This window comes from Schistocerca serialis, chromosome 1 (assembly GCF_023864345.2).
Source record: "Schistocerca serialis cubense isolate TAMUIC-IGC-003099 chromosome 1, iqSchSeri2.2, whole genome shotgun sequence".
Lineage (NCBI taxonomy): Eukaryota > Metazoa > Arthropoda > Insecta > Orthoptera > Acrididae > Schistocerca > Schistocerca serialis.
The window spans coordinates 433587554-433600935 of record NC_064638.1 but is presented as its reverse complement, the minus strand read 5'-3'; the positions used below and the strand labels follow the sequence as shown (position 1 = coordinate 433600935).

At 38.7% G+C, this 13382-nt stretch overlaps 1 protein-coding gene across 1 annotated transcript in view; it reads left to right on the top strand.

Annotated features, from left to right (window-relative positions):
* LOC126472623 (eIF-2-alpha kinase GCN2) overlaps nt 1-13382 on the top strand; it is a 304310-nt gene that overhangs the window by 68977 nt on the left and 221951 nt on the right. The window contains exon 4 of the mRNA XM_050099946.1: nt 2145-2264. Coding sequence (XP_049955903.1) covers nt 2145-2264 — 120 coding nt within the window. The remainder of the gene's footprint in view (nt 1-2144; nt 2265-13382) is intronic.

Genomic DNA, 13382 nt, shown 5'->3' with positions numbered 1-13382 from the left:
TTTCGTGCATTTAATACACAAATAATTTCTTCATTCATAGTTAAGAATTGAGTCAACTTAGAAATTACTGTGAAGCTATGAGCCATGAATTGTTGCATACATATACTGGATTCGAAGAATCTAACCGTGCTAATTTTATTCTTGTCCCTAGTAATTTCACTGTACATCCTATTTTATTACATGATACAGTATGACAATTATGAACTATATGAAAGGAAAAAGTAAATTAGTTACAGAATGCAGTGCGCACACATTTTATTCAATATGTAAACGTCACTACAGATATTCGGACTTCGGTTATGTCATGTTTGAAATGCCTGCCATCATTGGTGATGATGTGGCGAAGACTAATAGTGAAATTCTGCATGACCTGCTGAAGTGTTGGAACATCAATGCTGTCGACGATCTCCTGAAAGGCTATTTTCAGCCCAGCAATGGTTTGCGTTTATTGCTGTACACCTTGTACTTAATATGACCCCACAAAAAGGAGTCGCATGTGTTCAGATCTGGAGAATATGTGGCCAATTGAGGCCCATGGCAGTGGCCTCTCAGTACCCCAGAGCCAGAATGCGGTCCTCATATAAGTGCTCCTCCAGGACATCAAATACTCTCCTGCTTCGATGGGCTCGAGCTTCATCTTTCATGAACCACATCTTGTCAAAATAAGTCACTTTGGATAATGGCGATGAAATCATCTTCCAAAACCTTCGTGTACCATTCGGTAGTCACTGTGCCATCAAGGAATATCACACTGGACATTCCATGACTGGACATTGCACAACACACAGCCATCCACTGAGGGTGAAGAGACATCTCGATTATAAAATGCAGATTCTCAGTCCCCAAATGCGCATATTCTGCTTATTGACGAACCCATCCAAATGGAAGTAGGCTTTGTCGCTAAACCATACCAATTCACATAAAAGTCCTGTTCATCAATTCTGTGGACAATAATGTTGGCAAAACACAATCGCTTTTCCTTGGCCTTGGGGCTTAATGGCTGGTGGGTTTGAAATTTGTATGGGTGGAGATGCAGGTCTTCAACAACAACTTATTGCAGTGTCTCCCAGTTGATTCCCACCTTTGTGGATTTCATCTGACTGATTCCCTGGGGCTGGTTTTAAACATAGCGCCTGTCTTCATGATGTTTTTAGGTGTTTTCACCCTCTTTGGATGACTGACATGACTTACATTGTCATCGCAAACACTACCCATCCTCTCAAACTTGCAAATCAAGTTCTTGATTGTTAACACACTTGGACCGTCTGTCTTTGGCTTGAACATGGTCACAAAATTCCTTTGAGCCACAGTTGGGCTGTTGTCGCTTGTACAGTAGACCTTCACAAGCGCTATACGCTCAGGCATGCTTTACCGTGACATTTTCATGTGCAAATAGCCGACAGCGACAAGGTGTGTGCGCAGACACATACTAATTCCAATCATGCCCCACAGCCAACCATGCAGTTTGAACGTCCTGACATAAACTGTTCAGAAGTTATGACTATTTAATTGCATATAGTTCAATAATTGTCACCCTGTAGGCACTCACCACTCACATGAATTCATTAGTACCTGACATGTGCATATTGAAGAAATGTTGTTTACTTGATCTTCGAACCCTTCATTCTTCTTAAAATAAGTGTCCAGCAAAGGAACAAGTTGGCTCTGGAGTTGGATACAACACACTGGACCATTTGCAAGTCTGAATGAAATTGTGGAGTAGAGTGATGAGTATGTATTGCCACTTTGTCTGGGATTCACATATTTAGAGAAAACTTTCTGACTCAGTTTAAACAAAATCTGCTCTGCTGGCTCTTGAGGTTAAACCTTAAGAATATGTATGTCAATGTTACAACTTACATTACACTTTATTTGACTTGCGACTATTTCACAGTTGAAAGAGGAATCAAGTTAGGAGAATCCCTCTCAGCAGAGGTAGTTTCCAGATTATGTAATTGCGCGTACCGTCAGTCGTACCTAGCCACCAGCAAGATTGAACCACTTGAAGATGTCAGACAGTGTCTCTGAGTAAATATTGTGTAATTAGCACAATGTGGTCCGGCAGCAAACCCATAAAGACTATTTACATTATTATTCTTGTTTGTCTGTTTTTCATTTCTGTTTTAATTTTCTTATCATTGCAGAAATTTTTGCATTTACATAATAAACCAGCCTTTAAATCGTTTTATGAAGAAATGGTAACTCGTCAGCATGAACAGAGACAAAATCAGCAGCTTGCACTCAAAATGAAAGAAGATCGCCAGGTGAGTGTAACATACATTATCTGCATGGAGTCAGAAATGAAAGTGGTTTAACAAGGTTATAATATTTTATTATCTGATATAGTTCAATTGCTTTTAGCTTTTACTGGAATGCACATATTTTGTACAATGTTTACTTTGTTTACTACTTAAAGTAGACCAGTATTTACAGAGGGTATACCCCAGTTCGAGCAGCTGAAACCGAATAAAAATGTGGAGATATGTGTTCTACCACCCATCAAGCTATTTATCTGGTGAAACTTTACATGTGTACGATTTATGTTTGAAAGATACATTTACAAGTCTGATGACTACAGAAGCATATGTCGATTAAGAAATAATACTGTAAGAGGCAGCTATGATCAGCAATACACAAGAGTTCAAAAGTGAAGCTTTTTTTTTTTGCTAAATTTTCAACACTTGCTTGGAACAATATATATTAACAGAAATGGTATGTACATAGTCATATTTTCTGAAAAGATTGCTGTGTTGTCATAGTTTCTTCCCTTATTGGTCATTGAAGTGCAGTTTGGTGGTTCAAAGAAGTGATGAAAACAAAATGCATTTGGACCATCTTCTGACAAAGATCTGGATAATGTGATCACTAGAGACTGGACTATATGCATCATAAAAACCTTAAAAGATAAATGAAAAATGTTTAAAAAATGCATGAAAAGTGTTTAAATGTGCAAGATCAAATAATAAAAAAAAACATGCTAGTTACCGTGTGCATTATATCTCAAAGACGAACCTGTGCATATCAGTTGTGAGGAAGAGTGCCAGCCACATGAAAAATCCGTACATTTAGAACACTGATATCATTTTTTGAATACTTGCTGGTAGATGTTAGAAATGGGCCCTTTTTGGGATTATTTTCAAAAAATATGCACAAGGGGGACACATACCGTGTTTCATGACTTGTTCCTTCTTTGCTATTGTTGTCTGTAACACTCAAACGCGATGCGAGTGAGTTGCAGTGAAATAAATGATATGTACAGGACCAACTTCGAGATATATTGCACGCAGATGGGCACAACTCTGTAATATTTTATTTAATAAACAACATACAATCATGATTATTTTTTTAACAGCATTAACTTTTAATTAATACTATTGGACAAAAGCATCATTTACCGTTTATTTTACATTTTTCCACTATTGTAAACATAAACAACAAAGCACTGTTCCAAATGTTCACTAGTAAGATTGTGTCTTCGATCACTCAAAACATTTTTAGAAGCAGGAAAGGACCGTCCTACATCAACTGAGGTTACTGGGCAGTATTTGAAGTTGGATACTATGTTGGGCACTTATTGTTTCTTGTAAAAGTTCACCTGTCCCATTAATAAAACTATCAATTTGGCACAAGGGTTCAAAGCTTAGGGTATTTTTTAAAATGTTTTCAAACTTTTCTTTACATTTCCTTGGGAATACCTCTCACAATGAGGAGTTCACTAGAATAATTTTATTGATTAACTGAATAGATTCATTCAACGCCAGGCCACTAAATAGGAAGAGGAAGGCTCTTCTTTTAAAGCACCAACAATTAAATTTGCAATGTAACGGCCACAAGTGTCTACCGTATTTACTCAAATCTAAGCCGCCCTTCTTTTCCAGTTTTTGTAATCCAAAAAACCGCCTGCGGCTTAGAATCGAGTGCAAAGTACGCGGAAGTTCTGGAAAGCGTCGGTAGGTGCCACCACAACTAACTTCTGTGGTCGAATATATGTAGCACTACACAAGCATGCTTTGCAGGCACATAGATAAATACTGGCGCCAAAACCTCTGCGTCAGTAAATAAATTTTAAAAAAAGGTGGAAGACGAGCTTTTTTCCCTCCGCCCCCAGTTTCGACCACTGCATTTTCATACATTATCCATCGATGTAAATACAAATTCCGAATTGTTCATCGTCGAATGTTGCAGCATTTCAATGTACTACGAAAATCCGACTGGCAATTCTGTTAGGGATGTTTATCAATATGGCCAACTCTACGTTCTGAATTTTTTCCTACCTGTGACAAGAGATCGTTGCTAATAAGAATTTTTATGAATTGTGAATCACATGCAGTATTCTCTTCACCATAAGAATAATACGAATATAAACATTTTGCCATGTATTCTTTCGTGTTTACTGCTATCTCATTTAAATCCTGTCCGCCTAATAAACTACGAAACTAGAATGAGACAACAGCAAACGCGGAAGAATATTCATATCATGTCATGTTTATATTCGTATTATTCTTGTGCGTAACAGTGATACAGTCAGAAATGAAGCACGGCAATTGACTAGATTTTTAAATCTAAGATGACTAATTTCTGTGCAGAATGTAATGTACTAAAGAAGCGTCTGCAAAGATTTTCAAATGGAGAAAAATTTTAGCTAAACTCTCGTTCAGAACACCTTCCATCATACACAGTCTATTATTTGGTTCTTGTTGATCATTATCAAAGAAAGCAGCAGTGTAAGTAACAACAAATAGCAGTCTCTTGCCATTGTTTTGCTAATGAGACGTTTCCTCTCTCTCTCTCTCTCTCTCTCTCTCTCTCTCTCTCTCCTTCTCTCTCTTTTTTTTTTTTTTTTTTTTTTTTTTTTTTTTTTTTTTTTTTTTTTTTTTTTTTGTAAACACTCATTATCAGAATGCGACAAACAATGCATGACACAGTACAGTAATGCATCTTCAGCTTAGAGTGACGTAAACACCTATAACAAAGAGAACGGCACTTACCAGATCAAAGAAAATTAAGCAATCAATTCAAACCAGACGAAGCACGTGGAAAAGGAAGGGTACCCGTATAAATACGGGCGGAGCATCTGATACATAGCAGTGGCTACCTGGTAAAGCTTAACTGCTAAGCTTACAACTCGAACCAAACTACTGAAGCTCTATCGTCATTCATTCGACCTAAATTGTCTCTCATATTACAATGGACCAACCTTGTTTCGATTTGGAGGTGCGGCCTAAAACTTTTATCTCCCCTTGAATTTCGAGTCTCAAATTTCAGGTGCGGCTTAGTTTTGGGAAAATTTTTTTCCCTTGATTTCGAGTCTCATTTTTCAGATGCGGCTTAGAATCGAGTGCGGCTTAGATTCGAGTAAATACAGTAGTTTCGTCAAATGATGTCCAGATAATGTTGTCCTTTAGTTTGTTGTGTATTTCTTCTATAACATTTACATAAATTGTTGGTGTGTAATTTTTACGCAATGTTGATTCACCTGGAATATTTCGATTTAAGCAATATTTGCCAGGAAGCCTTTGAGGATAGATTTGTAAGTTTGTGAAGAGGAATATTGCTTGCAATGAATGCTTCACATAGATCCATGCTAAATCGACTTTTTTTTGGTTACCTTTGGACACATCCCTGCTACTGCAACTTTCTGTTGTCAGAAGTTTTTCACGGTCCTCTCTTCTGCATTCCTGCGATATGAAGACTTGTCTTGACATGGTGGTCTATTGGAACCTTCTTTTTTTGCACAAAACTTTTTTCTTGTAAACTCAGCAGTATAAAACAGTTCTGTCATATGTAAGTGTTACAGGATGGTCAGCTATCCACGAAACTGTTTCATGTTTTGGGTGGCTTGGTGCACAACACGTTACACACTACATGTTGCAAACAAGTTCAACTGTGTACAAGTAAACAGAAAGCTAAACTGAAACAATTAACATGCAACTAAAAGCTTGCATAGTTTAATTTAATTGTTGCCGACACCTACGGTATGGCAGTGGACACGATTAACCGGGAGTGTGGGTGCAGGAGCATTGACTCTGTCTGGCTGTTCCTGTGCCTTTTTTGTAATGATTTCACTAGGCAGTGGCCTCTCAGTTAGCAATTGCATGCAGTTATAGGTCATGGTCAATCTGTGAGACATCAAAACTAGATTGAGCTGGAGACCGCCCATCTAGATTTTAAAATATTGTAAACCTGGAGTGAAAATATGAATAATCACTAGTTTTTAGTTAAAACATGCAGTAACTGGTGAGAAGTAGCCAAATGTGCAAATGCATATGCAACATGCAAATGCATATAATCTGGTCTCTAGTGGTCACTGTGTTTTTGATACCGTAATGCTTATATCATCTTATAAATCTATAATATCTATAAATTTATAATATCTTATAAATGATGTTATGTACGCTTATCCTGTCTGATGGCTTGGTGTGAAGGAAAATAATTTTTGTTGAAATCTATTTCATAACTTACTCTTTTTGAAAGAGATTGCGAATTACAGGCTTGAATTACCGCCAAGGTAAATGTGAGCTGAAGCCGTCCCTATTCATAGCCGCTCCAGATAGGAACAGGAATACATTACATGTTATAAATCCTAGCATTGATAATGGCTTATCTTCAAGAGAAAAATTGGTTAAAATACTGATAAGGAATTTCTTTCAGTGAAAAGATCTTTGTAAATAATATACAAAGGCTCAGTTGAAAGTTATGACATTTCTTATTTTAACACAATTTTCATACCTTCAGATTGAACCACAGAGATAAAGAACAAGAACAGAATGGGAATTAAAACTGACCAACATACCCTTTTATTATTTTAATTAACCAGTAAGTAGAATTGAAAGATGGCATAGATTTTGAATTTCGCACATACTGTCATCTCTGCTGTGTGGTCGCTGACATGGATAGTGACCTTAATGAATCGAGGTGTAATGATGGGCCATTATTACATGCTGCAGTGTGGATGCACCACAAATGTTGCATTTTCAGGTGTGCGTACTGTTCAGTTCCTCTGTGTTGTAATTACTTCATTGAAACTCCACATTTGTGCTTATTGGTTATAACTGAATGTTCACTACTTGAGAGGACCCCCATAGAGAACAAGTGATCGTTAGACACTGAAACTTCATGGAGACGTTTGTAAGGAGATGTGGAAGAGGAATAACAAATAAACCATTGAAAGAAACAAATTTTGATTTCCACATGATAGGGTAGCATTTGTTAATTGCATACCGTGTGTTTACATTCCAGGCTCTACAAATGTTGTTCAGTATCATGTGGCAAAAGTTGCTGTCTAACAGGAAGTCTGTATGGATACCATTTCACAATTGTTTACACGACTTTTTGAACGGCGGACTCTGGAATATTTGGTTGTCATGACACAGCTGATGCAGTCCTTGAAGATTGCACGTTGTGTCCAGCTTTCTCAGCCATGACAACAAGAACTTCTTCAACAATTTGTTGTGCAGATGACCATCAGCCTTCCCCAGCAGCAATTCTGAAATTGCAGTTAATTCAAACTTATGAATCATGTTCTTCCACCCCAGTGCAGGTAGAGGATCTCTCTGTATTCTATAATGCGTCATTTTCACAAAGAGCAGTGGCACTGTTGCTTTTGTTTTGATAAAGCAACTTTAAGAGTAAAGCCCCCTTCTTCTCGTTTCCAAATTAATGTTGACTGTTTGCAACTGTAATTCACACTGATGCATGTGTTTCAACCCTACATCGCCATGCCAGTTTCGATGCCAAATGGCAAGTCATGACAGCAAACTACAAGCAATGCAAATCCTGCAGCACACAGTGTAAACATCATTCCTATAAAGTTGGTTACCTTAACGATGAATAGTTTTAAGTCGGAATTGGCGCAAGTAGCTAATGTTTAATTATTACCACTCTGCAATTTGATGACCAGGATGGGAAGAACATTCAACAACATAGGAATTTCTATTTTGTGAAGTATTGGTCTGAAAGTACTGCATACGTATTTTAACATATACTATATCAAAATGAAAGAGGAAGCCGTCTGGTAGAATTTAGCACAGAGCATTACTTAATCATAGTTAACACTTGGTTCAAGAATCAAAAAAGAAGGTTGTATACATGGAAGAATCCTAGAGATACTAGAATGTATCGGATAGATTATATAATGGTAAGACAGAGATTCAGGAACCAGGTTTTAAATTGTAAGACATTTCCAGGGGCAGATGTGGACTCTGACCACAATCTATTGGTTATGAATTGTAGATTAAAAATGAAGAAACTGCAAAAAGGTGGGAATTTAAGAAGATGGGACCTGGATAAACTGACTAAACCAGAGGTTGTACAGAGTTTCAGGGAGAGTATAATGCAAAAATTGACAGGAATGGGGGAAAGAAATACAGTAGAAGAAGAATGGGTAGCTCTGAGGGATGGAGTAGTGAAGGCAGCAGAGGATCAAGTAGGTAAAAAGACGAGGGCTAGTTGAAATCCTTGGGTAACAGAAGAAATATTGAATTTAATTGATGAAAGGAGAAAATATAAAAATGCAATAAATGAAGCAGGCAAAAAGGAATACAAATGTCTCAAAAATGAGATCGACAGGAAGTGCAAAATGACTAAGCAGGGATGGCTAGAGGACAAATCTAAGGATGTAGAGGCTCATCTCACTAGAGGTAAGATAGATACTGCCTACAGGAAAATTAAAGAGGCCTTTGGAGAAAAGAGAACCACTTTTATGAATATCAAGAGCTCAGATGGAAACCCAGTTCTAAGCAAAGAAGAGAAAGCGGAAAGGTGGAAGGAGTATATAGAGGGTCTATACAAGGGTGATGTACTTGAAGACAGTATTATGGAAATGGAAGAGGATGTAGATGAAGATGAAATGGGAGATATGATACTACGTGAAGAGTTTGACAGAGCACTGAAAGACCTGAGTCGAAACAAGGCCCCTGGAGTAGACAACATTCCATTAGAACTACAGACAACCTTGGGAGAGCAAGGCCTAATAAAACTCTACCATCTGGTGAGCAAGATGTGTGAGACAGGCGAAATACCCTCAGACCTCAGGAAGAATATAATAATTCCAATCCCAACGAAAGCAGGTGTTGGCAGATGTGAAAATTACCGAACTATCAGTTTAATAAGCCATGGCTGCAAAATACTAACACGAATTCTTTACAGACAAATGGAAAAACTGGTAGAAGCCGACCTCGGGGAAGATCAGTTTGGAGCCCATACGAATGTTGGAACATGTGAGGCAATACTGACCCTACAACTTATCTTAGAAAATAGATTAACAAAAGGCAAACTTATGTTTCTAACATTTGTAGACTTAGAGAAAGCTTTTGACAATGTTGGCTGGAATACTCTCTTTCAAATTCTGAAGATGGCAGGGGTAAAAAACAGAGAGCGAAAGGCTATTTACAATTTGTACAGAAACCAGATGGCAGTTATAAGAGTCGAGGGACATGAAAGGGAAGCAGTGGTTGGGAAGGGAGTGAGACAGGGTTGTAGCCTCTCCCCGATGTTGTTCAATCTGTATATTGAGCAAGCAGTAAAGGAAACAAAAGAAAAATTCGGAGCAGGTATTAAAATTCATGGAGAAGAAATAAAAACTTTGAGGTTCGCCTATGACATTGTAATTCTCTCAGAGACAGCAAAGGACTTCGAAGAGCAATTGAGTGGATGGACAGTGTCCTGAAAGGAGGATATAAGATGAACATCAACAAAAGCAAAACGAGGATAATGAAATGTAGTCGAATTAAGTCGGGTGATGCTGAGGGAATTAGATTAGGGAATGAGACACTTAAAGTAGTAAAGGAGTTTTGCTATTTGGGGAGCAAAATAACTGATTATGGTCGAAGTAGAGAGGATATAAAATGTAGACTGGCAATGGCAAGGAAAGCCTTTCTGAAGAAGACAAATTTGTTAACATCAAGTATAGATTTAAGTGCCAGAAAGTCGTTTCTGGAAGTATTTGTTTGGAGTGTAGCCATTTATGGAAGTGAAACATGGATGATAAATAGTTTGGACAAGAAGAAAATAGAAGCTTTCGAAATGTGGTGCTACAGAAGAATGGTGAAGATTAGATGGGTAGATCACATATCTAATGAGGAGGTATTGAATAGAATTGGGGAGAAGAGGAGTTTGTGGCACAACTTGACAAGAAGAAGGGACCGGTTGGTAGGACATGTTCTGAGCTATCAAGGGATCACAAGTTTAGCATATGAGGGCAGTGTGGAGGTTAAAAGTCTTAGAGGGAGACCAAGAGATGAATACACTAAGCAGATTCAGAAGGATGTAGGTTGCAGTAAGTACTGGGAGATGAAGAAGCTTGCACAGGATAGAGTAGTATGGAGAGCTGCATCAAACCAGTCTCAGGACTGAAAACCACAACAACAACATATCAAGCAGATGTTTACCTTTACCAAATAATCTCTCATTTACTACTATTGTGAATCTGCCGGTCATGACTGTCTGGTACACCATATTTATTGTTTGTTCAGCAACATATACTTCCGCACTGTTTATATTTTCCAATCTTGAAACATCAATTGTAGTTGTGCACAAATGTAAAATCATACAGCTAAATGACCTTGATAGGTGATAGAACAGACATATCTCTCTATTTTGTTAGATACTGTTTTCCATATATGAAAAGGGGGGGGGGGGGGACACAAGAATAATGCTAACTAAGAAAGTTATGCATTGAACATGGTGAAACTTGTTGAATATGTAAAACACATTACACCATAAATTCAATGCAAAACACAGTTCCAGCCAAAGCATTTGTTTTCAGAGGCAGTGGACTCAAATGTGGAAGGAACAAATGTCATTTCTCCATAATACCATCATGAATTACATTTTCCATTGATTACATAAATCTCTTTAAGCGAATGTTTGGATGGTTTCTCTGATCTAGCCACTGCCAGTTCCTTCCACCCTCTTTTTCCAATGTAGATAATATTGAGTGACGAATAACTTAATTGTATATACTACATTAAAATCGTAACCTTTTTTTCTTCCTTTTTGACCGAGTGAGGTGGCGCAGTGGTTAGCACACTGGACTCAAATTCGGGAGGATGACAATTCAAACCTGTGACTGGCCATCCTGCTGTAAGTTTTCCATGCTTTCCCTAAATTTCTTCAGGCAAATGGGATGGTTCCTTTGAAAGGACACGGCCAACTTCCTCTCCCATCCTTCTCTGATCTGATGGGACTTGTGACCTCGCTGTTTGGTCCTCTCCTCCATCTCAGTCAACCTTCCTTTTTGAATTCGATACATGTCAGTAACAAACAGTAACACATGCATGTATTTTGCATAACACACTTCATCTGTCAGTTATGGGGTCTCCATTGGAAGTGAATACCATCATTCCAGGAAAGTAGCCCATACGTATAGTGCTACCGAGTACATCACTGACTTCTTCTTGTGTGCCCTGGAATAGTACTACCCATCTATTTCATTTCTGAAGTTAAGTCAACTGGTTATTCACTGTTCTGTTGGCTGCAACTGTCATATATTTAGCGACGCTATAAAAAATGTTTTTAGAACACTTTTTGTTAGGTATCAAAGAATACTTGACTGCATTAAATTGTTGTAAAGCCCTATTATATTTTATTTTGGGTTAACTTCATTTTAAATTGTGGATACAAACCAAACTGTAGCAACTCCCACGACCATGTCTGGCTGTATGAGGGCTTACAGTGGCTAGCCCCAGCCAGTTCTCTAGTGGAGCCTCATGGAAGTATTTATTTATAACATGCTTTGCCACACCCGTAGTTTATGGTATCACTTTTAAATTTTATGGACATTAGTTATTTATTTATTTTGTTTATTAATGTAGTGTCATTATATGTGTACTGTTTCTTACTTTTTATAGCATACGTGGTGATGACTAGTCAGTTGGAAGCAGCACAGCCATTTGACTATTTATGTTGGCATTGACTGAAATTAACTTCACTGATTGTTTGATTTCTTTATTAATCCGTGAAACCATTTACAATGTATGGATTTCATCATTTAAAACATTGAAAAATTAACAGCTTAAAATTAATATCTTATACAATTCTTGACAATGAATTTTCTTTCAATCTAATTACATTTGTTTTTAGTACAGTTATTGAAAATGCATTTTCTTTTACTCTAATTACATTTGTTCTTAGTACAGTTATTGACAATGCATTTTCTTTTACTCTAATTACATTTGTTCTACATCTACACTCTGCAAATCACATATAAGTGCCTGGCAGAGGGTTCATCGAACCACCTTCACAGTTCTCTGTTATTCCAATCTTGTATAGCGTGCAGAAAGAATCTTTCTGTATGAGCTCTGATTTCCCTTATTTTATCGTGGTGATAGTTTCTCCCTATGTAGGTCGGTGTCAACAAAATATTTTCCGCAGCAAAAAACGCCTTACTTTTAATGATGTCCAGCCCAAATCCTGTATCATTTCTGTGACACACTCTCCCATGTTTCACGATAATACGACAGTTTACTACTGTTATATCAATGGTTCCTGTATCTACATTCTTCCTGTGTTCAGCCTGCACCCTTTGTGACTGAAGCCCTTCTTGTGTTTTCCTGAGACCCTCTAACCTAAAAACCGCCCAGTCCATGCCACACAGCCCCTACTACCCATGTAGCCACCTCCTGCGTATAGTGGGCACCTGACCTATTCAGCGGAACCCGAAACCCAGCCACCCTTTGGCGCAATTAGAGGAATCTGCAGCCTACACGGTCGCAGAACCGTCTGAGCCTCTGATTCAGACCCTCCTTTCAGCTCTTTACCAGAGGTCCGCAATCGGTCCTGTTGACTATGCTGCAAATGGTCAGCTCTGCTTTCATTTTGCAAGCAAGACAGGCAGCCTTTACCACTTCTGTTAGCAGCTCGAAACCAGAGAGAATCTGTTCTGATCCAAAGTGACACACATCATTGGTACTGACGTGAGCAACCACCTGCAGTTGGCTGCACCCTGTGCTCTTCATGGCATCCGGGAGGACCCTTCACACATCAGGAATGACTCCACCTGGTATACACACGGAGTGCACATCGGATTCCTTACCCTTCTTGTCAGTCAAGTCCCTAAGGGGCCCCATAACACGCCTAACGTTGGAGCTCCCAACTACCAATAATCCCACCTTATGTGATTTCCTGGGTCTTGCAGCTGAGTGGTCTCCTCTGAAACAGGACGGGCGACAGCATATGGCTCAGCGACAGTGTCAGTCACAGACAGCACTTGGAACATGTTTGTAAGACAAACCAGGGAGGCCTTACATGCGGTCACCTGGGAAGTCTTTCGCCGCCTGCTTCACCTCGGGGCGACCTCCCACTCGACCACAGGTGAGGGGTCAGCCTCAGTGTGAGCAGAACATGGGTTGGCCACCGGTGAGGACCGATCGGAGGACTCGGAT